The sequence below is a fragment of the Nymphaea colorata genome, chromosome 2 (genome assembly GCF_008831285.2).
Source record: "Nymphaea colorata isolate Beijing-Zhang1983 chromosome 2, ASM883128v2, whole genome shotgun sequence".
NCBI classification, from domain to species: Eukaryota; Viridiplantae; Streptophyta; class Magnoliopsida; order Nymphaeales; family Nymphaeaceae; genus Nymphaea; species Nymphaea colorata.
Window position 1 is genome coordinate 34,633,718 of NC_045139.1, and position 24,978 is coordinate 34,658,695.

General features: G+C 38.5%; 2 protein-coding genes across 2 annotated transcripts; one reads left to right on the forward strand and one right to left on the reverse strand.

Moving 5' to 3' along the window:
* Positions 1 to 285: 285 nt before the first annotated feature.
* LOC116246925 (E3 ubiquitin-protein ligase ORTHRUS 2-like) lies at positions 286 to 13,761 on the forward strand. Its single transcript, XM_031618846.2, has 9 exons — positions 286 to 1,016; positions 1,903 to 2,438; positions 2,568 to 2,693; positions 4,513 to 4,612; positions 4,957 to 5,018; positions 5,761 to 5,863; positions 12,260 to 12,386; positions 12,686 to 12,894; positions 13,116 to 13,761. Exons 1-9 carry the CDS (start codon positions 543 to 545, stop codon positions 13,485 to 13,487), a joined length of 2,109 nt encoding a protein of 702 aa, XP_031474706.1. The 5' UTR covers positions 286 to 542; the 3' UTR covers positions 13,488 to 13,761.
* Positions 13,762 to 20,244: 6,483 nt separating this feature from the next.
* On the reverse strand, positions 20,245 to 24,190 carry LOC116246785 (uncharacterized). The gene is made up of 5 exons (XM_031618647.2): positions 23,690 to 24,190; positions 22,848 to 23,208; positions 21,947 to 22,017; positions 20,663 to 20,761; positions 20,245 to 20,532 (listed from the first exon to the last, which is right to left on the reverse strand). The coding sequence occupies exons 1-5, from the start codon at positions 23,990 to 23,992 to the stop codon at positions 20,428 to 20,430; spliced, it is 939 nt and encodes a 312-aa protein (XP_031474507.1). The 5' UTR covers positions 23,993 to 24,190; the 3' UTR covers positions 20,245 to 20,427.
* Positions 24,191 to 24,978: the final 788 nt, after the last annotated feature.

A 24,978-nucleotide genomic window follows, 5' to 3' on the forward strand; every position in this document is an offset into this window, starting at 1 on the left:
AGAAAGTGAATTTAATGATAGAAAGTAACATTGTCAAACAAACGTCAATTTGTTTTTATGAAAAAGTAAGGTGTCAATTAAGAAGAGTTTATTATATTCAAGCTCAACAATGGAATTTCGTTTCCTTTTTACCAACAGAAGACACAGTCGACCGACGCTGAAAGCGATGGGGGCAGAAACGTCATTCGGTCAGCACCAATCGCTGCCTCGCGCTTTTCGGGAGCGGGAAATTCAAAATATATCGAAAGGAATCCCGAAATTTCAGATGGCAAAAGGGGAGAGAAGGGTGAAGAGAAAGCAAAGAAGATTCAAGAGCAGAGAGAGCGAGAGAGGGGGAGAGAGAAGGCACCTGCTCGTGTTCGTCTGCCTCCGCCGCCGTCCCCCGTTAAATCTCCGGCGCATTAAATTTTTTGGTGTGCAGAGAAAGGGGGAGAGGAGAAAGATTTTTGCTTGCCCAGGTATTGAGAGGAAACGAAAGATAGAGATTCCCATACCCAAGACCCCAGTTTCTTTCTGGTTACGTTCTGAGACAGAGGGAGAGGATGGGTCTTCAGGATCTTCCCTGTGACAGCGATGGGGTGTGCATGGTGTGCAAGGTGAAGCCCGACGACACCGAGACTCTCCTCTGCTCCACCTGCGCAACCCCTTGGCACGGCCCCTGCCTCGCCTCCCCTCCCGCCTCCCTTTCCTCCGTCATCAACTGGCAGTGTCCCGACTGTTCCCCTCCGGCCGCCAACAATGGCTGCCCGCTACCGTCGGTTTGCGTGGTCGCTGGGAATGGTGAGTCGAATGGCCTGCTCGCTGCCATCCGCGCCATCCAGGCCGACGAGTCGCTTTCTGAAACTGAAAAGGCGAAAAAGAGGCAGGAGCTAATGACGAGGAACGCGAAGAAAGGGGACGAGGAGGAGAAGGGGAAGAAGCAGGGGAAGGGAGAGAGCGAAGATGAGCGGGTGGACGGCGTCGAGGAGGATATCAACTGCGCCTTCTGCCTGCAGCTGCCTGAGCGCCCTGTCACAGTAAGTTCCCCACTAGCATCGTCGGCTCTCTTATCTCCTTATCCGCCTTCCGACTTCATCATAGCAAACTTCATACTAGTTGGGCGCCTGTCTTTCTTGCTATTATGGACGGTCCCGGCTTCATCAGTTGCAACTTTGATCTGGGTTTCTGTTTTCTGACCCTTTATCAGTTGCCACCATCTTCTGGGTTATCTTTCCCACCGTGGCGCTTGCTTCTTGGTTGATTTGCATGGCAATTATTATCATTACTCCCACAGGCATCGTGGATGATGCATACTGACATTTTCTTTCCATGATTTGGTTATTTTTGCATCACGATCGTCATCATGCATGCTGCTTTTTAGATCCTTGTTACACAACCACCATTGAGTTTTGCGTCTCCGATGATTCAAATTTCCTTGCTTGAGCAATTTGCTGAGTTGGTGCCAACGACTACTCCCCTGTAAAGGCATGGGAAGTTTTGGGGCTAACCTCTAACCATGTCGCTGTCCTCGTGTTCACCTTCATTTCCTTTGATTCCATGGCCTGACAGGCAGCGCTGAAGTCGGGCAAGTTGTGGTAATTTGGATTCACGCCTCTTGTTACGGAGTTGGGGGATTCATCAACGTCTTGTTCATTAATGTCTTTTTAAGCTATTCTGCATTACTTCTTTGAGAGCATCTTGTCCTCTCCGTTAACGTCATCATGAGCGATGTGGGTTCCGTTAGTGTCCACCCGATAACGTACTATCCAGACTCTTGTCTACTAGATCGCCGTTTATCCTTTTGCCACTGGAATTTATTGTTGACTTCGTGACCGGAATCTATTGCTTTTTTAGATACCTCGCTCTTTTCTATGTTTGTCATATATTTTCTCTGTTAACATCTCTATGGCGGTCAAATTGCAGACACCGTGCGGCCATAACTTCTGCTTAAGATGCTTTCAGAAATGGGTAGGCCAGGGGAAGAGGACATGCGCAAAATGCCGGGGTTCCATTCCTGCGAGAATGGTCGAACAGCCAAGGATAAATGCTGCATTGGTCGCAGTAATCAGAATGTCGAGGAAGCCAAGATCAGCCTCAGATAATGGTGTCGCTAAGGCGTATAACTATTCAATCCACAACAAAGATCGGCCTGACAAAGCCTTCACCACAGAAAGGGCGAAAAAGCCTGGAAAGTCCAACGCATGCAGTGGAAAGATCTTCGTAACTGTCCCCCCTGATCACTTTGGTCCCATCGCGGCAGAGAATGACCCGATAAGGAATCAGGGGGTTCTCGTTGGTGAATGTTGGGAAGATCGGATGGAGTGCAGGCAATGGGGAACCCATCTGCCCCATGTTGCTGGGATTGCTGGACAGTCAGATTACGGTGCACAGTCGGTTGCCCTCTCTGGTGGATACCAGGATGATGAGGATCATGGCGAGTGGTTCCTCTATACAGGGAGGTTTGTGCGACTCTCTCTATCTCTATCTCTTACACATACATTCGTGTATATATTCTTTCAGCACATAGGCCCTCGATTATTCCTTTTCTCCTGAACTTGTGATTAATCATTTTGAAATGGTACTAACAGTGGGGGTAGAGACTTGAGCGGGAATAAGAGGACAAACAAGGAACAATCATTTGACCAGAAATTTGAGAAAATGAATGAGGCACTGCGTGTAAGTTGCAAAAAGGGCTATCCAGTTCGTGTTGTGAGGTCATTCTCTCTCCTTCCATAATTTTACTTGTCATATTTCCTGTTGATTATTCTCTCTCTTTCTTATTATATTTTTTTATACAGTCATACAGATGATTATGGTACGGTTTGCTCCATTTTTAGAACTATTGCTTGCCATTTATCATTTGGCACATAACATTATATGATTTGCATTCTTATGCAGTTATTTTTAAGTAATCTGAATTGGTTTAACTAACTGATGCACAATCCTTTGAGCTCAAATCATGTTACTTCTGGTGGTCCCGTTAAGGTCAGTGGAGTCCATTTTGGCAGTTATACTACATCCATCTTCCTGGATGACATTGTCAAGCGCATCATTCTATTGTACTCTTTTGGCAGAGTTGTTTTCTACTTTTCTTATGAAAATGTTGGGGCTGCCTGGGTGCCTGTTAGTGCCTAGCACCTATTCGGGACTAGGCGCCTGGGTACCAGTTAGTGCCTAACGCCTAGGCAGGAATAGGCGCACCTATGTAAAAAAGGCGACCGATTTTCTTTTTAGTTATGTTAACCATTACATACTTAAATTATGTACTTATTGACTGAACTGTAGGCTTCTATTTCTAGTAAAACTTGAAAAACTGTTCTGTTCTGTTCTAATTGCATGATTACGTTTTGTAAGTAAAGTCAAAAAGTAAAAACATGAAAAACTGTTATGTTCTTTGTTACATGACAGACTAACAGTACATTTCCAGCTTGTTTACATACTGGAAAACTGTGCTGTTCTGTTCTAGCCGATGCCTCAGTTTGATACACAAAAGAAGACAAGTCATTCTTGTTTTCATACTGGATACAATGCTTGCATTTCTTGTAGACTTTTTCAGTTATATACCTTATAGACTATTTCATTTGAATCATTTCAAACAAAAGTTGTATCAAATCAGCACATATAGTATACATTACAAGTTTGCATCACATTGTACATTTAACGTATAATATACATTATAAGAAATTCAACTGCAAGCAGAACCACTTTAAAAATTGCTTCAGATTGTACTAATATACATATATACACATTAATATACAATACGTAAATATACATGATTTCAGATTATATGTATATTATACATTATAACAGATTGTACATAGTATATAGTATATACAATAAAATCACAGGCATCTACCTTCCCATGGACTAGGCGTGCTGGCGCCTCAACCCATCGCCTAAGTTAGGCGATTGTGCCAGCCTTGTCCATGCCTAGGTGATGCCTTAACAGCCTAGGTTGGGGGTTCAGAAATTTGAAAGCTTACAGAAGATAGCAAAATGCTTAGGTAATTTTGTGTTTGTACCAATTTAATTACAAAAATATTGATAAAATAATAGTTTCCGAAAGTATGGAAAACAAACACTTTTGGTATCTTAATAAACTTTTTTTTTTTTATGTGAAAGGGTAAAATATGGTTGTGCTGCTGAAATAGTGTCACATGAACTTGATTTTCGTTATATTTTCTGTTTTTTGTACATATTGGTAGTTTTTTTGGGTTTTCCCTGTTTTGCATTTATTGTTATGTTGGGGATATTGCCATATGTGTGATATTGCTACTTATATTTTCAAATTGTTGCTACATATTGGTAGTTTTTTTTTGGGTTTTCCCTGTTTTGTCTCTATTGTTATGTTGGGGATATTGCCATATACGTGACATTGCTACTTAAAACAAGATAAGTTGACTTGATCTAGTGCTCCTATGCAACATTATAATATTTTTTTCATTTCTTTGTCATGAAGAGAGATTCATTGGAATTCAAAAAATATTTTTACCTGCAAGTGTAGCTAATTTTGCCAATTGTTGGCTGAATCAGGTCACACAAAGAGAAGCGTTCTTCGTATGCCCCAGAGAGTGGTGTTAGATATGATGGGATTTACAGGATTGAGAAATGTTGGCGGAAGGTTGGGATCCAGGTTTGTGGTATAAAGTATGATTTTTGTTGTATTTCATAAATTTAATTCTGCCTGTAAATGTGCATTAATTGTGTATAACTGTATATGGTGATTTTTGCAAAATTAGTTTCTAATTTTAGTAACAAGAACTGATTAATTTCCAAAATGCCTTGGCATTTACATTAGTTTTCTTCACGATGAATAAGACCTTTTTGGAAAACTTCCCTTTCAAGTTGATTGCACATAGGAAATAAGACTGTTATGTCCCCATATTTCCTTTTGAAGCTGTTTATGATGCAGATCATTGTGGATTAAAAATTTAAAAATCAATTGATGCTCACACTCTAATGTTCTGTACGTTTCAGGGCTTCAAAGTTTGCCGGTACCTATTTGTGAGATGTGATAATGAACCTGCTCCATGGACTAGGTTTGTTTTCTTCCGTATCATGTGCTGACAGTTTTTTGTGTGTTTTGTCTTTCTGTTTATTTTTTTCATCAATTGGTTGTTGAATACCCATTCTGGTTTTCAATGCAAGATATTTTTTTTTTGTCAATACTGCTAAGTTGGTGGAGCATTGTGGATCCCTTTGTTTCTGACATAATCATTCATAGAAGTGTTCTCATAGATATTAGAATCATTCTGGATATTGCTCTCTAATAGTTTCATGTGTTGGGACTCTGTTATACTTATGCACTTTATTTAAGTGATTATGCCTGAATGATTATCAGCAGCAGAGTCCTTGGCTCATGTATTTATTGTGCCCAACTGATTGAAAGTTTGTCACCAATGGATAATTCATATATTCGTTTCATAAACATGAGGTTTTTCATTGCGAAGGACACAGAGGACTATCCAGATCACCATCTTATAAACATGCATTTGTTTTTTTTGTTTTGAGGACAAAGCATGATACTTGGGCAGCTTTCTCTTCAAACAGATCCACTTTGATCTTTGTCCTTCTCCTCACAACTTTAAAGTTTGCAATTTAATGATTTATTTAGTATTTTAGAGCATGTGAAATACTTGAATCAATGTGTTCATTCTCGTAATTGAACATGAATGATGAAGCTTATATGTGAATCTGGATGCCTGCTGCTTTTATTGTTGTTCATTTGGCGTTTTCTTTCTTATTCCATTGATTGGCTGACGTTTTATTTCTTTCTTTTAGTGATCTGCATGGTGATCGTCCTAGGCAATTGCCATCCATCAAAGAGCTTAAGGTGGCAACTGACATCACAGAAAGGAAAGGAAGCCCTTCATGGGACTGGGAGGTGGTGCTTTTGCAGTGATTTATATTTCTTGCTTCATTGCCTTTTTTGTACCTGTTGAAGTGTTTTACTATTCGGATCTGGGTCTGGACCCAGTCTAGTGTGCTCTTGTTAAGACACTACTTATACCCTTCTAACCTTATTTTTTTGAGTATGAAGATAATCTAAGCGAGAGAGGGTCTGGCGGCTAGTTAGCACCAGTCCTCCTTACTCGTAGGTTTTTTTCCCTCTTGTTGAGGGGTTTTTCCATGTTACATCTGTGTTCATTCTCTACTCTACTCGCTCTTACTATTTTTACATGGTATCAGAGTCAGGTTCTCTGAAAAAATGTTAGTTTGTTGTGAAGTTTCGACTGGCTCTGTTCATCGCCTGACACTGTTCATCGCCCGATACTATTCACTGCTTGACCCTCTTCACCGCCCGACTCACCCGACGCTCTGCCTAGTATCAACGTCGGAGCCCAACGTCGCACGACGGGTCCCTTCTTCTCCACTATTTTCGAGCATCGTCTCCATCGCCCGACGACCTGCTGTTTGCTTCGTCCACTACCTAGGCCCCTCAGCGTCTCTCTTGGCTGCCATATCTCTGTTATGCTTGCGTTGGACGAGGGATTGTGCTTGCTGTTGCTGTGAAGCACCGCCGTAGTCGGTCACCCTTTTCTCTAGCGTCGCCCAACCCTCTCGCTTATTGCTACTCCAGCGTCGCCCGACTTTGCTCCCTACTTCATTGCAAAGCCTAAGTGTCTCATGTCATAGACACTTTCATTCTTCTTGTGGAGACTCAATATGGTAGTTCTGTCAATACCTTTCGGTTTGATAATGCTCGTAAGTATGTATGTCAAGCTGTTGAAGATTTTTTTCAAAAAAGGGGAATTGTTCATGAGACGTCCACAAAATGGGGTAGCTGAGAGGAAAAATTGTCAGTTACTCAATGTCACCAGGGCCCTCTTGTTTCAAAGGAATCTTTCAAAACAATATTGGGGTGTTGCTGTTCTCACTAGTGCATATCTAATCAATCGTATGCCTAGTCGTGTGCTAAATGGGTGGACTCCCCACTCTATGCTTCCAGGGAGTTGTCAACTCTTTCTCCTTCTGCTTTGTGTCTTTGGATGTGTGTGCTTTATTCATGATCATAGTCCTCATGTTAAAAAACTTGATCGGAGGTCAATTAAGGGTGTTTTTGTTGGGTATTCTCCTACTCAAAAGGGGTATAAATGTCTAGATCTTACCAATGGTCGTGTTTACATTACCAAGGATGTCACATTCTTGGAACATGTCCCTTATTTCGGTGAGAATCCTCTTCAGGGGAAAAAGTCTATGTCAGGGGAAGAGTATTCTCCGAGTCAGGAAATTTAGTTTACAGATTTCTTGGAGTACAAGCGGGAAGATAATCCACCGGTGGTTGAGGTGCTTGAACATGAGAGGAATGAAGGGTGTTCCACTGTGATGGGAGATGAATGTAATCGCTTGTTTGGGCCGGTGTACTCTAGGCAAAGAGTTTGTACAGTTAAGGTGACTGATGGTGAGAATTCTACTCTTAATCCCAATCCTACTTCTTCCTGGATGACCCAAGTCGTGCTCAGAAGAAATCTGTTGAGGAAGATATTCAGACAGAAACTGTTCAGACAGAAACTGAAAATGAGGAGCTTCCCATTGCCCTAAGAAAGGGTGTCAGGTCCTGTACCCAACACCTTGTTGGTAACTTTGTGTCATATTCTAGACTGAGTACAGACTACAAATGTTTTGTATCATCTCTTTGTTTGGCTGTGATTCTCAGGAGTGTTACAGAGGCTCAGAGTGACCCCAAGTGGATTCATGCTATGCAAGAACATATGGACGCCTTAAGCAGAAATCAGACATTGGAAATGGTAGAGGTTCCTGAAGCGGCTCATCTGGTTAATTCAAGTGGGTCTACACCATTAAGTATAAACTAGATGGTAATGTTGAGAGATACAAAGCTCGCTTAGTTGCCAATGAGTTTAGTCAGAAATATGAGATTGACTACTTGGAGACGTTTGCTCATGTTGTAAAGATGAAGACTAGTAGAGTTATTATTTCTCTAGCAGTGTTGAAGGGGTGGAAAATGTGCCAATTTGACGTTAAGAATGCTTTTTTCAACAGAGATCTTGAAGAAGAAGTGTATATGTGTCTGCCCCCAGGATATGAGAAATCGGGAAAATGCTATAAACTGAAGAAGGCTTTGTATGGGCTCAAGCAGTCTCCCTGAGCTTGGTTTGAACGTCTTAGACTTGTAATGAGAAAACATGGTTACAATCAAGGAAACAGAGATCATACTCTGTTTGTAAAGAAGAAGGAGGGTAAGGTTACTCTTTTGTTAGTTTATGTTGATGATATGATTGTTACATGTGATGATGAAAATGGGATAACAAGATTAAATGGTTTACTGGCTGCTGAATTTGATCTCAAGGACCTTGGCAAACTAAGATATTTTCTTGGTATTGAAATTGCTAGATCAAGTACGACCCTTATACTAATTCAAAGAAAGTATACTTTGGATTTACTGAAGGAGATAAGAAAACTAGGGTGTAGACCGGCTTCTACTCCTATGGATGCTGGACACAAAATCAGTATTAAGGATAGAGAACCTCTTTGCGAAGAGGCCAAAGGGAGGTATCAATGTCTAGTTGGGATGTTAATCTATGTTACTCTCACTAGACTTGATATGACCTTTGCTGTGAATGTGATGAGTCAGTTCATGCATGCCCCTACAGATGCACACTTGAAGGCTGTAGACAGAATATTGTGTTACTTAAAGAAGAATCCTGACAAAGGGCTCTTATACGTGAAACAAGGGCTTGTTGAGATCGAAGGGTATTTCGATGCAGACTGGGCAGGATGCGCTGATACTAGAAGGTCTACCTCAGGGTACTGTGTTTACTTGGGAGAAAATTTTGTTGTTTGGAGGAGCAAGAGGCAAGATGTGTGTTCCCGCTCTAGTGCAGCGGCTGAGAATTGATGCTAAAGAAGTAATCTTACCTTACATGAAGTTTGAAGACCAAACCGCTGATGTTCTGACCAAAGCTCTACTTTCTACTTTGTTTGAGAAAAATGTATCTAAGTTGGACATGTTTGATATGTATGCCCAACTTGAGGGGGAGTGTTGAAGTGTTTTACTGTTCGGATCTGGGTTTGGGTCTGGGCCTGGTCTAGTGTGCTCTTGTTAAGACACTACTTATACCCGTGTAACCCTATTTTTCTGAGTATGAAGATAATATAAGAGAGAGGGTCTGGCGGCTAGTGAGCACCAGTCCTCCTTATCCATGGTTTTTTTCCATCTTGTTGAGCGGTTTTTCCACGTTACATCCGTGTTCTTTCTCTACTCCACTCGCTCTTACTATTTCTACAGTACCTATTCAGCCTCTCATTTTTCAGAGATTTATAATTCTCACTTCATTGCTTTCTTTGTACCTCTTCAACTCTTCATGTCTGGGGACATATGAACTGTTCAACTATGTTGCATTGATGATGTCTTTGACAGATTAAAGGGTATGATTATGTGCTTGATTACAACGAGAATTAGGTTTTGCTATTCACATCCAGAGAAGTAGATGGTTTAAAATCTGAAAAGTATTAAAATAAGGTATCAAATTGAGAGAGTCATACGTCTTTATCTGATAAAATTGAAGCTGAGCATGTCTATAAACTGACCTTAGCTTGAATATTTTGTTGATTGGAATGCATCAGCTAAAAACAACAACATTAAACGAGTCAAAATGGATAAGGTAATATTCTTCTTTATTGGTGAAGGTGAGATTAGGCAGGTCACATCCAGTTTATGCCAAGATGATGGTACTCTGGTTATTAAACTCTTGATTTTTTTTAGCCACCATGGTCTTAACTCTTCAAGTCCGATCTCCTAGCCAGGTGGCAGAGTTTTATTGGCTTGGAAGCATAAGCTTTTGGAATGACAAAACACGGTGAATGTTTGATAATTTTTCATCAAAAATATTTCTTGTGTTTATGTTCTGGTCATTGCATTCTATGCAATTGTCATTTTGGTAATGTCCAGTACCTCTCTCTATTTGAATTTCAATTTTGGAAAGCAATGATTCCATTGTGCTTATATACAGATGCACATGCAGACTTTGGTATGGAAATGGTTCTATGTGTTTATGCTTGCGGCTTGAGGGCCTGTCATTGTACTGCTCTGAGGTTTACATTTCTTCATTGGAAGATTGAAGGCTTGGTTTTACCTAGTGACTTCTAATCTTCCATCTAAGGCATGCACATCTGTGAATTCTCAAGCCCCTAAAAAGTTTCATTTTTGTTTTTCTGATTAAAAGGCGATACTTCTATTGTCTGGAACAGATTTTTTACCTAGAAGTAAACTCCCAGAAAAATGTATTGTTAAGAGGTTAATATTAAAAATCAAAATATGTCAGAGAGCTGAAAAATTATTGTTTTTATACTGCTTGTTTTATTTAAAACCAATCATGATAATTGAAATTTATTGGACTCGTTCTTGTAAACCTTGGTATCTAGTCTACTAGTAACCCTAGCCGATAGCCCGATGATCAGTCCATGACCACATCCGTCGATCCGTTAACCATGCACTAGTAGATGAACAAAGTCAACTGATAACTACTAGTTAATGAATGATTGGTTGGTTTACAAGCAGTCCTGTATTTGGTTAGTTGTTTTAAACCTTGTTATTAAGAATGTCAGTTTCTTGTTTTAGAAGGTATCCACGTAAGTCATATATACACTCACACCAGACTAGAAATGGGTATAACCAGTCCTATTTTGGGACTGGTTGTTTACCTCTCTCTCTCTCTCTCACACACACACACACACCCCTCCTTTTTCCCCCTCAACCATCCTCCCTGCCCTAGATTATTGGATCCGTTTTTGTGCGGGGTGGGTTGGGGGAGGGGGTTGCGGAATCTCTGGAAAATTTGTTAAGAGTGGGTTCATATCGTCCCATTTTAGTTATTGGCCAGTCTCTCCACCCCCTTTTCCCTTTCTTCCTGTACCCCACCTCTCATTTCTATCTCCCCCTCCTCCTCCCAGCTATTCCAGCTCTGTAAATTACATGATGGGGAGAGGGCAGTGAGCAATGTGTGTGTGAGAGAGAAAGAGAGAGGTTGAAAATCTGGTCACATTTAGGATTGGATTTATTCATTCTCTGTATATAGGGGTCCTGCAATATGTGGATTTGTTATGATGCATTTGATCAATTTGAGTAAAGTTGCTTATTGAACTTAAGTAGTAGTATTCGTGCATGGTTTTTAAAATGTAGGTTTACATGTGATACTTTGTGAATCATCGGTCAAGTTGATCCGACTCATGAGCAGTTTAAATGGTGCTCATATTTATTTAATTGATATGTTTCATGGACCATACACACATGGACATGACATTTAACACAGACACATCAGTATATACTATATCCATCAAAGCATGCACGCACACATGCACCCCACATTGAACACATGATTATATCTGTTAAATATTGATACATGTATACTGTTCCCCACATTGAACACATGATTATATCTGTTAAATATTGATACATGTATACTGTTTCCTTACATTTTCTGCACATCTCTTCATTTAGATGTTAAACTTGTTTATGACGTATGTTCATTTCTGCACAGTTGCGTTTAAGTAACATTTGGCGATAAAATTTTGTCCATGATTGCTTTTCGCTATTGTTGTTATTGTTGTCTGTCAGCTGCAGAAGTGTTTTTTATTAGTATATTGTTTGACTGTGTTTAGAATATATAGGCTTATGATTTGTGAAGCCTCAATGCTGCTCCATGTAAGAATTTTCAATATTTCCTTGTTACCTCTCACATTAAACTGTGTTCACATAGCATGGCAAGTATGCTTCCTTGCTTGTGACTTGTGTATGCTGCTGGAGGAACCAATTTCATTTACAGATGTTTGTCATTTTGCTGTACTTTGGCCTTTATAGTTTATAGTTCTATCGTATGACCTATTCATGTTGGCAATATTGATGTTAATGCACGTTTACATAAATATTCAAAAACATATATAGCAATATATTTATAGGTGAGCATATTTGTGATCCTGCAACCTGTAATATCGATAGCTTCTGATGTGTTTCTCTGTTTTAGGTGTAATCGATTGGTCCCACATGCAAAACTTTGCCTTCAATCAATTGTCCCTATGGGGAAGTGTCAATGATTTTTTCAATTTGTTTTGTTTTTGATGAATTTTTTGCTTATTAGGTTAAGCCCTAATAATATTCCTTCTGTGATGGAGAATAAGCCTTTTTGGTAATTTAGGGAACATATTGACGTTATGATTACTTTTTTTCCTTTTCCTGCTTTCTGGCGTTATGGTTCCTGGTGTTTTCTTTTTCGAATTTTATGTGGTGTATGATGTATTTATGGTTTTTGTTTTTCAAACATAGGAAGGGAAAGGTTGGTTTTGGAAGCAGCCTCCACCTCCAAGTAGGAGACAATTGCATGATCAAAGTGGTGGAAACCATAAATCAAGGAAGGCACGCTCTGGCAAGAAAGTCACCTGGTTCCCTCCAGGTCAGTTCTCTGCTGTACTTGTAGCACACAAATGCTTCTGTGGACGACATGATAAGACAAGATTACAGACATGCAAAGTTATGCTTTTTGGTTTTCCCTTTCTTTCATCTGTGTTCTAGCAGAGGCAGAGCACCGAGCTCAGGTTTAAGTTGTTTAATTGACAGTTCTGGGCCTGCCTGAGAATGCTATTTTTATTTTGTTGGAATGATCATAAAATTATAAACATCTAACCTAATTTATCTATTTGCTCTTAAATTAGTGGAACTTAAATTTTGAAATTTTAATTTTTTGCTCTGCAGAAATCCTCTGTTGTCTTTGCCGCAAGCTTATGACTCTTCCAGTTACTACTTCTTGTGGCCATAGTTTCTGTAAAGCCTGTCTGGAGGCGGCTTTTCCACCAATCAGAGAGAGAAGTTCTGCTGGTGGCCGGAGCCTGAGAACACAGAAAGCCATCAGAAAATGTCCTACTTGTACACAAAATATTGAAGGATTTTTTGAGAACCCCCAGGTATCGTACATCTTGGTGCTAGTGGCGAAGCAAATGAGATATCTTTGTGTTTCTATTATTCTAATCAGTAAAAATTATTTTAATTGTTTAATTTTATTTACCACAAATTACCTGATGTTCTATTAGACACTACTGAGACATTGTCAACTTCAACTATTATGGTTGGATCTATGGGATTTTTATGGTCTTAAAAGCTTACATCTTTTTGTAAATTTTGTCAGGTTAACTTAGATCTGCAAACAGCGATTGAGAAAATAAAAAAGGATATGGAGGACAATATGGTAGAATCAAGTGAAGGTGAAGATGCAGAAAAGGTGATGGATGGTGGAGAAAGTCCTGAACCTCTTTTAAATTATGAATCTGAGGAAAACATTGATGCTCCAGCAGAAGCAAAGGAAGCTGATGCTTCTGCTAAAGTTCACGAGGCCGTAACTGCAGATAAAAGTAACCTAAAAAGAAAGGGACCTGCGCGTGCCATTCCCACAAGGGCCCAAAGCAAGAGGTTGAAGGAAGGCAAAATGGAAGATCAAAAAGTGGAGGATAGATCTCCATCTAGCCCACTGCTTATTCAGTCTGACGGAGTTTTTGAGTAATTTGATGGCTTTTGCTCCAGTTTTTGATGCTAGACCATACACAAAAGAGTGAAATTCCAATCGTGGTTCTTTATAAACTTGAATGTATTCAATGTTACATATTGGCTTCGCTTTAAATCAAATTCCCAGATGTAACCAAAGTATTATATCTGTCAGTCGAACTCCATACATGCAGTCAGTGTAAGCGATATTTTGTCTGAACGCTGTTCTTTTATGAAATATAATCATGAGTCCTTTATTACTGTTGAAATATGAAAAATTTGATTATATTTCAGTTTTCCTCAAGATGAATTTAAGTTGATGATATATTATTTCTCGTTTGCCTTACCTAATGCTAATTTATGCTGTCGGTAACTAAGTCGCCTTTTGTTCGTACATCCTATTACTGTTGCTGGCACACACGTTGGTGCATGGTGGAGCGTGATGACTAGCATAAGCTGCAGTGAGCTGAATAGTCCGTGTTACCTAAAGCATGACTGGGCATAAATTTATCATCAGACCGGGTTAAGCTCAAGTGAGTAGGTAATAGAGCTATCCTCAGTTGTCACAGATACTGGACCTGTTTCTGAGTTATTGGACGGGTATTTCTGGCACAGATATGGACTTTGAGTTGCGAGTTTTTTTCTTCATTTCAATAATATGTTGAATCTGACTTTTTTGTTCTTTGTGAACATTTAACTGCATCCTTTTTTTTTTGAAAGCAGAATTTCAAATTCCTCTTCTTCAAGCTAAGTAGGGTTTGGTGTTGCTGCTTCTACCGGGAGCTGGTGCAGGATCTGTATATGCAAAATAATCTGTTGTCGATCAGATGAAGTTTGGGGATTGCATGAAAGAAGTTGGGTATACCGCTATATATATATATATATATATATATATATATATATATATATACACACACACACACACAAAACTGGCTTCAAAAGAAGTCTTGCATTTGTTGGACAATTAAAGAAAAGGGAAACTGTATGTTCGGTTCCTAGAAGAGCAAAATAAAAAATAAATAAGAAAAAAAGGAAAACACTATATATATATATATATATATATATACATATACGTATATGTATGTATATTGTGACCGGTGGAGATGAAGGACAAACATTTTTAGGTGCATTTAAAGATTGTGGTCAGTGTGATCCAATCGGTTTGCAGAATGGAGAACCTAAACCTAAGGCGGTTTTATGTTTCATTTAAATGTAAAAGTGTATTGAATTAAACCAATATCAAAGCGCACTCTTCGTCTATTTAACTGTTGGTGTATATATACACAATTTTCTACTTATTTATTAATTTATAACACCTCCCTCTTTCTTCTTATTCAGTTTTTCACGGCTTGTTTCCAAGCTGATTCTCCATGAGGAAATAAGAAAAAGGAAAATATGTAAATCAATAAATTTAAAATATAAGTAACAAGTGTTAGGGTTGTTGCATCTTGATCTGCCATGTCGGCTATGTACCCCACTGGGCCCTCGTTTCATCTTCACACGGACCAATCCGTTTTAGTGGTTGGATTCTGGCTGGAGTTTCATAGAATTTTTGTTTATTTTTCACCTGTAATTTCCATCGGTATCGTTGAAAAATCAACAGGTGCAACAAATTTGTAGTATCCTTCTAAAATTCGAATTTATGTTTTCAGATAATTTTCAACGTACTTGGTGAGCGGTCAGATTTCCGATAATTTAAATGGATCAAGAACTGAATTTTCAACCATATTTGGTATTAGAGAGGGCACTGTATGGCTGCACTTGAGTGTGTCGGGCTCGAGTTTGGTTAGCTTAAACTCGACTCGACTTAGAAAACTTGAGCTCAAACTCTATTCGAACTTGAGTCAAGCTTGATAGAACAAGCTCGAGCTCAACGCAACGACACAACATAGAGATTGAACTGGACTCGTTTAACTTGTTTACCTTTAGCCATTTCTTTAACTCGATTAAGTCTTTTATCTATTCTTTTATTATAACTCAACATTTAGTATATACTTAAGCCAAGTCTAGTTTAAATAGTTGAGTTTTTATAACTCGAACTCGACTTGTCAAACACTTTGAACATACATTTGAACTCGATCTTGACTCGTTTATAAATGTACTTGAGTTTGAATCGAGTTTTGACGAGCAAGATTGAGTCGGGTTTGAACTGGCTCGACACATTGTGCAGACCTAGTGCACACAATAATCCCATGTGAGCAACTCAACATGCAGCACAAAAATGTGATTTTACCTTCCCAAGCCAACTGTTGTCCTCATATCACATCGCCATCGACCATATAAATTTAAGCAACATGGCAGATATTCAACGGAATGGAAACAAGAAACCTTACATGTCCAAACTTGGCTCAACTTTACGTGAACACTTCTGTATCAAGGAGGAAAACTTCAGTTTAGAAAGTGACTTTCATCGACAGCAGCACATCTCACGGTCAGTGATTCCATGTTTTTTTCAGTTAATCCTCAGTATCAAGAACACTGCGATTTCCCTCTTGGACTGGTAAGTTAGCAAGGCAGCTGTTGGGTGTCCAAATTCTTTTTTCCTGCGTCTCACAATGTGTCGACAGTAGTCGTTATACGTTAAACACACGTTGGTGAACATGTCTATACCAACGAATGCGCCGCGAAAATGTTGGTTATAGCTTTCACCTATATTATTTTCACCGACGACCTCCACAGTTAACGACGTCACTTCTTATTTTACCAACGTTTTTTGACTATCGGTAAATCCTCGTTTTTTTTTTTTTGGTAGTGTAGGCAGCTGAATGCATATAGGGACTTTAACACTGCTTCAATCTTGATACACATACATAGCTGCCACACAAGGGCAGAGTCAAAAGAAGCTTGTATGGGCCTTGGCCAGACAAATTTTTTTTTTTGTTTAAATTTACATGTAAATTTTTTGACTCTTGTTAAAATTTAAAAACTTTTCGGGCCCCTCATGAAAAATTTCTACCTTCGCCCCTGACTGCCACACCTTTTGAGGATTAGGCAAAAATTCCATTGCAGGTTGAACGATGGCTTCAAAGATCCCCTCTGAGGCTACTCAAACATAGAACAGTCCCTCAGGCAATACTTTAAATGTTAACTTACTCAGCTAGCACTATAGTTTTCTGGGAGATGCTTGATTACTCTATGGATCTGACATGCTTTTGCAATCGCACCTAATGTGACAAGCGATCAAACTATATGGAGGATTAGAAAGTTGGTTTGTGATGCTGGTAATCAGTACATCACATATCTTTATCATCAACTACACGTCCTCTTTCATGTTAACATGAGTTCCGGTACTTCCACCACCCTGTTGGAAGATAAACATAAAGATCATAACAAAGTTGCTTGAAATTAAGAGGAACTGCGCATTTCTTAAAGGTCTTTATTGCCAAGAAATTTATTATATATGATATCTTGATTAGGGATGTCAGTGGATCAGATTTGGATTACATATGAAATTAAATGGATTTAAATAAAATGTCAGATATGAAAATATGAAAAGATTTTAAACTTCCAATTTAAAAAGTTAGACTGCTAATGTCTTTAATGGATGGCATTCGAGACAAGATCTGGATTTTGTTTTACGTTCATATCTAGTCAAATCATAAATATTAACATAGCCAGTTTAAGTTTCCTTTATCTAATATCAATTGATTTTGGAAGTCGGTGTTTAAGATGTTATAATGCACTTTGGATTCAGTTACGATTGAATTCAATTATCAACTTAAAAATTGTGTATGATATAAGACGTTTCTTAATCAATCAGGATATCTTGACATTTGATAAATCAAATATGGAAAAGGATATTAACCATTTTGAATCCAATCAGTAGACACCCATAATCTTAGTATTGCTCCAAAAGGGTTTCCCTAACTCCAACTTGCTTATAAAAAAGAATTGATATCATTAGTCTAATGCCAACTCTTTGTGCATGTTTGATTGCACACCCAAAAAGGCGTTTTGGCGGCAAAACAACTTCCAACATTCCTTTTTCGGCACGTTTGGGTGGCTTGAAAACAGAGTTTCCAGAAAAATTTGATTGTCTCAAACTGATGCTTTCGCGAGGTTGTGAAAAATCTACTCCCGCCTCCATACCCACCCACCACCATAGGTATGCACAATGAGTCAACTATGCAACTTGAGATCAACCCAAACTCCCTCATAAAAACTCTATCAGAGTTTTAATTGTTGATAAACAAGTCAAACTAGAATTTTAAATTTACGTTTTAAATGTTAAACGAGTCAAGTTCGAGTTGTCAGAACTCAACTCGTTTAAACTCGTCTCGGCTCAAGTCCCTTGACTACAAAAATGTCAAGAATGAAAGATGTTCTGTTGCTATGTTTTTCTTTATTGGACATTTGGATGCAGAATATTTTCATTCTTTCTTTGGATTTTTGTTAGATGGTCTCTCATAGTTGAATTAATTAAAAGAAATAAGACATGTTAAGTTAACAGAAACGAGTTCAACTTGGGTTGAGTTCGAAAAAGCCATGTTTTCGTAATGTATTTAGTACCTTACAAGATTTGAGTGTGTAATTTATTTCGTAAGATTTTATACATGAATAAAAAAAGATTGATATCATCTACAAGATTTTTATTGATGGTTATGTATGGATAGAAAGGATTGGTTCTATGTGGGGGATCAAGCTGTGACGCTCTAAATGAAATTAGATTTGCTTGTGTTATGGAAAGAAATGCAGGTCGTATATTCCGAAGCAATTAACCAAAGAGAAAAATATTTCTTCTTCTTTTCAAAGTATAAATAGCATTCAGTGTGGTGGCTAGAGAGACAACAGGTTACTTTGATTTTTAGCCATGGCTGACGAAGACACCAGGTTGATGTCCTTGATCGCAGAGAGCCAAAAATCTGAGCGACCGTATCCAGAGGCTGATGTATATGGCTTTTCCATTTCATACTTATACGGTTGTCACGAACAAAGAGTCTACCTTGGTGACCACTTAAACCAAAACAATGAAGCACAGTAAAGCGACTTGGAGACAACATGGTAGAACTGAAACAGTGATGTTTGAGGGTGGAAAGGAAGTATTTGGAACCAAGACAGTGTTTCAATTCTTTCATCCCGGATGAACTCCGAGTAGCTGGTTTGTCACTGAATATTGTCTTGATAAAGATTTTCGAACTCGACACAAAATAACAAGGGAGCCGGTGGGCACCACAGCACATCCATATTTGCTGCCCATGATTGTCAATTTGTTTGCGCGTGTGCACATATTTTCTCTGTGCATCTCTCTCTCTCTCTCTCTCTCTCTCTATATATATATATATATATATATATATATATATATATATTGGTTCCATATCCATAAATGCATGTAGTTATAAAGATCATATTTGCATCCTGTGATTCCCATAGTGGAATCCTCATCTCTACACATCGCATGATAAATTCCTTGAAAATCAATGTTGAATTCTTCACAGCATATCGTTAGATTGAAACAAAGAGAAACTAAAATTTCCTGAAAGAATGAACGATCTAGATTGGGACTAATTAAAATAACTTAGTCATGTTCAAGATTTTGTGAATCTACTGGTAGACCACGGGTATAGAAGGAGGCATTTGATTGTTTCTTTAATTTTCTCCTGCCGAAACATTATTGTTACTGCTGAAAAGAAAATGCTCGTTTAGCAATAGACCATGGGTATAGAAGGAGGCATTTGATTGTTTCTTTAATTATCTCCTGCCGAAACATTACTGTTACTGCTGAAAAGAAAATGCTCGTTTAGCAACATTTTGTTATTGTCCTATGAACGTGTTCAAAAAATGAGGTAGATTCTTAAAACACTGTAACAAGGGTTTCATAAAATTTTTGGCATGGCAGGTGAAGCAAAACCCAAGCACGTCAATTGCTGATTGGAAACTAGAAGGAAGAAAAGAATAGAGCAATTATTGGTCTTTTCTATTTGTTCAAAGTCTGTTGACGTAATATTGTTGCTTGAAATTATACAATGAACAGGATTACGTAGTTTGCAAGCTAGAATTTGTGTCCCAGCCACTGGATGAAGGTTTCTCGTCTTATTAGCCATTATAAAAGCAAAAGACTGAAGTTCTAAGAGCGAGTCCAAGCAGAAGTTAAAGAAGCAAGTTCTATGACCGAGTGAAAGCAGAAGAATGGGTACTAGCTAGATATAGAATAGCGGTTCCAGCATTATGTAATAGGGAAAATTTAGTTCTGATATAATAATTGTACTCAATCTAAATAGTGGAACTCTTCTTGTGATAAAACTCGCTTCTGATAATTCTTTTGCATATATATATATATATATATATATATATATATATATATATATATATATAGATTATTTTCATCTATACAGAATCTTCAGCGCAGGAGACTTCTTTTGAAGCCAGTTTTGTAGAATACTTTTTAATATATATATATATATATATATTATATATATATATATATATATATAGAATTTGGTGGAAACCATTTTTCATGATTGAATCTAACTCAAAGTAGTCAGCAGACACATTAAATGCAAATACAGCATTTCTATGGTCGAACCCTCCACGGGTCAAACTAGTTAGCTTGTTGGAAGTGAAGCGCATCCACCAGACATTGCAAGCTATTTGGCCTGTAGCCCATGTTTGGAAAGCGGTCTACAAGCTAATTGATCAGCATGAAACTGAAAAGTTAGTGTAGAACGGCGCTTGATATATAGCCACCGAGTTCTTTTCTTTTGAATGCCAGAATTTTGCATACCAATATGGTTAGCGACAGATTACTTATGATCGCAATACGGTAAAACAATAGGGGCTTTAAGAAGCTGAAAGTTTCCTTGTGGTAAATACCTTGTATTAACAATAACATCAAGAACAGTCAGTGGGATGCTGGGTATATGTGCAAAAAACCTCAAGTTTTTATCTACAAACTGTAGAAACTCACTGGTTACATGCAGCAAATAGGCCATCCATCTACAAGCCTTCCTAGAGATATTCTGCTATTCAAGCTTCTCCCTCAATTGTTCAAGTCTCATAACTAGGGCTTTCTTTTCTTCCTCTGGGAGGGAGTTGAACATGAACACAGACTTGTCACCTATATCATCCTTCATCAAGGAAAACAAGAGTCAATCAAATGCTCGGATAGTTAAGAGAAGGTTGTGTCAATGCTTGTAAATAATTTAGCTGCACCAGTACCGGAAAATGTAGCATTGACAAATGAACATGTTTTTATACCTTAATAGGCTGTGTAAACTTCCTTGACGCAAATATCATGAAAAAAAGCATCCACACCGCCAGCAGTGAAATTTTCACATTGTCATTGGCTAATCCTGTCTGTCATTAATGGAATATAAGCACACAAAGCAACAACCGCATGAGCCTTCGTAAAAGCAACATGACACCTTACATCTAGTTATTGAAAGAACTAATTATGAGGTCACAATTACCATAAAACAAATGACATCAAACGTCTTAGGTGCAGTTAAAGCCATCTTAGCTAATGAGTAGACGCTAGTACTGAAATCCTCCACAGTTTGGAGATGGGAAGCTGCTCAAATTCTTTACTAGCTTCTTTCACATGCTCCATTATCATTGTTGGTGAACTTGATTCATGAACTCATGAATTATGAAACTTTATTGAATTTAATTCGCAAAATTTGTTGCTTTATTGGTCGCCAAATTCTAAATATTAAATTAATAATGATACTAAGTTACTATATTAGCAAATTGTGAATTAAGAAGATAGGAATCGTTGTATATCTGGCACCTAGATCTTTTGAGCCATGCCATCTCGCAAATCATAAATCCTGAATTACCAATGCTATTTACTTATTGTATGAATTATTGTATATCTGCCACCTATATTTCTATAATGTGCCCTCTGTACCAGCACAGGCATATATCTGCAGCAGTTTAGGAGTATTCAACTACTATGCATTATGAAAAATCAAAAGGTCCAATAAGCTTATAACAGAGAACCTTTATAAGGTGGGCATACTTTTGAAACATCTGTTTTTTCTTTGTGAAGGTTCAAGAAGTCGCATCCAACTAAAGTTGTTAAACTGAGTTTTGCTTTCTATGTTCAACTTTCGCTTTTCATTCATCTACATCACTTTTCAGAATCAATGCCACGAAGGCTCATATGACGAGATTGAAACCTTCACTATAAGTTAACCCTGTAGAGCATGCTCCTATGCGTTGTTTGGAAACAAAGATAGGGTAATGATTTCATTAAGAAAATCCTTAAATTATTGAGGATCTGTCAACTGTCAGAATGAAATTCCTATGTACATGAACAACTATGTATGTGGTTGTCCATCAAAATGAGCACTCATCTGCTCAACATTTGGAATCAGTTGCTAATAGTGACTAAGAGTATGCCTTCAGCATCATAGTCATATCATCATTAATGCTCTTACCGCCATACTCTTCCGATGAATATGCACCTTAAAATGTGTGTCCACATAAGTTCAAGTAATAGCAAACAACAAATGGTAGAATCAACTGAGAAAAATTTACCAGATGTCCGAGAAGCACTGTGGGGATGAGAAATGTCAAGACACCAGCTTCCAACTTTCCATAGCAGAGACCTGAACATTAACCATTTTGAAAGAATAGGACGGTAAGGTACATCAACCCATACAAAATTTTGTTATGTGAGTGCCTAACCATAATTGGACACCATAGAAAGAAATGTAAAAATTCAACCTTAGATTTGGATAAGAGGTCACATGCAACAAAGGCAGCACGAATTATGTGGACTATTTTCTGTAAGGATATGAGATCAGAGAGGAACATGGAAAGTACCTTGTCTGTGTTGAGACATGAAGTCAGTACGAATTCAGACACTCAGTTCATAAAAAAAAGGCAGTTTTCTTTGATATTCTTTTAATCATGTTTAGCTTAGTAATTGTTATGATTTACTTCTTTCTACATCTGTACGTACAATACATATGGTACTGCATACATTACATTGACTAGTCAAACATAATAATTACTACAAGCTTTCAATTACATGAAGGAGGTTTTGAGCTGAAGTTTTGATTATCAATAATAAGCTTTCATGGTTGAAAGATATCCCTCCGGAATGAGCAAGGAAAGAAACCCACAGGTTGATCCTATTGAATAAAAGTGTAAGAGTTAACATCTTCAAACTAAAAAATTGTTTTGTATAACAAGCGGCTGGATGAAAATTGAGAAGTTCTATGATGAATTATGTACATGAAAATTTTAAACAATAATTTATTATTCCAAACTTGCAATGATCTAGCTGTGGTTGATGAACTCTAGCCTTGTGGTGTTAATTATCACAGTTTGAAGGGTTGAAACAGAATTTTCAGTTCAGTGTAGCATGTTGCAGTAGAATACCGGAGAAAATCCTGTCTTTTTAACTGAGCAAATCAAGAGGGAAGAACATCACCTTCCTTGAACACAAGTCCGGTTAAGGCTGCAAAAAGAGGCCCAACAAACCATACAGCTGTTGGCTGATTAATGACATACTGTGTCAAGCTCTCACCAGCAGGCTGAGCAAGGGTAAGATATGTAACGAGTGATCCAATAGCTCCCAGAACCCAGAATGCTTGAAGGGTGCGTTTGATAGGGGTGACATATATGTGAATCAACGCCAGCGACAACCCAAGTCCTCCAGCCCCAATTGCGTATAATAAGTCAATATATGCTCTTATGAAATCCTTGAAGACGCCATCAGGTAGAAAAGCCGCTGACCCAGCAATTATTAACGTTGCTGATGCAGTCACCAATCCAGATCTGTAGAGAATTACCTGTCAATTGATCATTTATATTCTCAGACTAACACGTTGGTCTTAATTTGCATAAATCAGGACAAATACCAACGAATACTTTTCAATAAGGAGTTAACACCTACCACGAGAGGCAGCAAAAATCAATGACGTGTGAAACAAGTGAAGGAACACATATACAAGAGTTCAAAATAGTAACATAATAAAGGCAAGTAGTTTTTGACTAGTTGCTTTTTTAACTTGGTCGTTTACAAAAGTCATCCAGAGGACCTCGGCCTTATCAAGATGTACTCCTTTCCAACCTTTATGAAATTACAAGAAGCATTCATAAATTGTACCCCAATTCAATTGGACTGAAGCCCATTTCAGGTTTCTTTTGTGAAACTCAAAGTGGTTAAACTATCTATGTAGCTTTTACAAGAGAACTGGTTGACAAATAGTCTGTGCTAGAAGAAAACCACGGAAAGCTCCAAAAGAAAACCAGAAATCACGTCGGAATTACCTCACGGACGTCTGCAGCATCGATCGACCACGGTCCATACATCCCTTGGTAGACGACGCTCCCTTCGCCGCCCGTTCGAGCGCCTTCTCCGGCGGCTTGGCATTTTCCCTTCCTGAAACCATCCGAAATCCGAACGGAGTGTCGCAATCGGACGGTTTTGGGATTGAATCTGGAGAAGCTCGCAGCTACCTTCCAGAATTTCGTGGGCCGACCAGCTACGGTATGCTTGTTCGAGGATCCAAAAGGGGAACTTGTAGGAAGCAAGAGCGGAAGAACTAGAGAGCACGCAATTTGTGCAGACATGGCCTCGAGTATGAATTCGACGGAACGGCTCTCTGAGTAGCAGAGATGAGATTGCAACTACTCCCACTTTTCCCCTCTTTGGCGCGAGGAAAGCCACCACCGTCTTTGGTTTCCGGCGTTCCTGAGTTTCCGGATTGGGCGGGGAATGGCCGCCGAAGAGGAGCATTCGTAACGAGTGCCATGCCCAGGTATCTCCAGTGAGGAAATACTAACGCCACTTGATACTTTCCCTACGGCGTGTGTTCCTGGAAGATTCGCAGTGTGCGGCTGAAATGATGAGCTCACGCAGCCTTGAATGAGGTCGCGTGCTTGAGTTCTCCTTCCTTAGGTTCTTCAGCGGTTGATCTGTTTTATCGTTTTTCTTTAAGATTTAGCGACGGTAAATTTCAACGGTGGTGCGGAAAATTGAAGAACCTTTCCGTTTTCAAACCTATTTTTTACAGAAAAATTTTCAAGGCAATCTTTCTTCGCGTTTTTTACAAGATAGAGATCCGAAGATCTAATTGTATCCAGTTTGTCGTTGAGGGGTTCTTAACTAAAATGGAATATGATACAACTCAAGATCACCATTGATTGCAGTTCGCTCAAGGAGGGGCAGGGCCAAGATTTTTTCTCGGAGGAACATTTTTCTCGAATAGTCGAAGAACAAGTAGCAAAAGTGAACATATATAGTATCCAATTGCTCACCTCATAAATGTGAGGCACGATCTGTCCTACCACACATTTAAATAATTGCTTGTATCAATAAAACATATCAATAAAACAAAGTGTGATACAGATAAATGCTATATTTTTACTAAAGTGACCGCGGTGTTAACATAAGGCGGACATACAAATATCACAATCCAAAATTTAGCAAACAAGAACATCTATAAACTCAGAAAAAAAAAAGTTACTTACCTAAAAGCTAAAGAGGTAAAAGATATATAATGCTATTGTGACCCAAGTAAAAAATTTTATGTATACCTACAATCCATTGACCAGAA

What these genes read in the sequence shown, in the direction of transcription:
- LOC116246925 (XM_031618846.2), top strand. Translation starts at nt 543, where the DNA reads ATGGGTCTTCAGGATCTTCCCTGTGACAGCGATGGGGTGTGCATGGTG. An exon ending in GAACCTGCTCCATGGACTAG is followed by an intron (nt 5,019 to 5,760) that starts GTTTGTTTTCTT and finishes TCTTTCTTTTAG; the next exon opens with TGATCTGCATGGTGATCGTC. An exon ending in GATTTTTTGAGAACCCCCAG is followed by an intron (nt 12,895 to 13,115) that starts GTATCGTACATC and finishes AAATTTTGTCAG; the next exon opens with GTTAACTTAGATCTGCAAAC.
- LOC116246785 (XM_031618647.2), bottom strand. Translation starts at nt 23,992, where the DNA reads ATGTCTGCACAAATTGCGTGCTCTCTAGTTCTTCCGCTCTTGCTTCCT. An exon ending in CGGACTTGTGTTCAAGGAAG is followed by an intron (nt 22,018 to 22,847) that starts GTGATGTTCTTC and finishes GTTAATGTTCAG; the next exon opens with GTCTCTGCTATGGAAAGTTG. An exon ending in AGTTTACACAGCCTATTAAG is followed by an intron (nt 20,533 to 20,662) that starts GTATAAAAACAT and finishes TCCTTGATGAAG; the next exon opens with GATGATATAGGTGACAAGTC.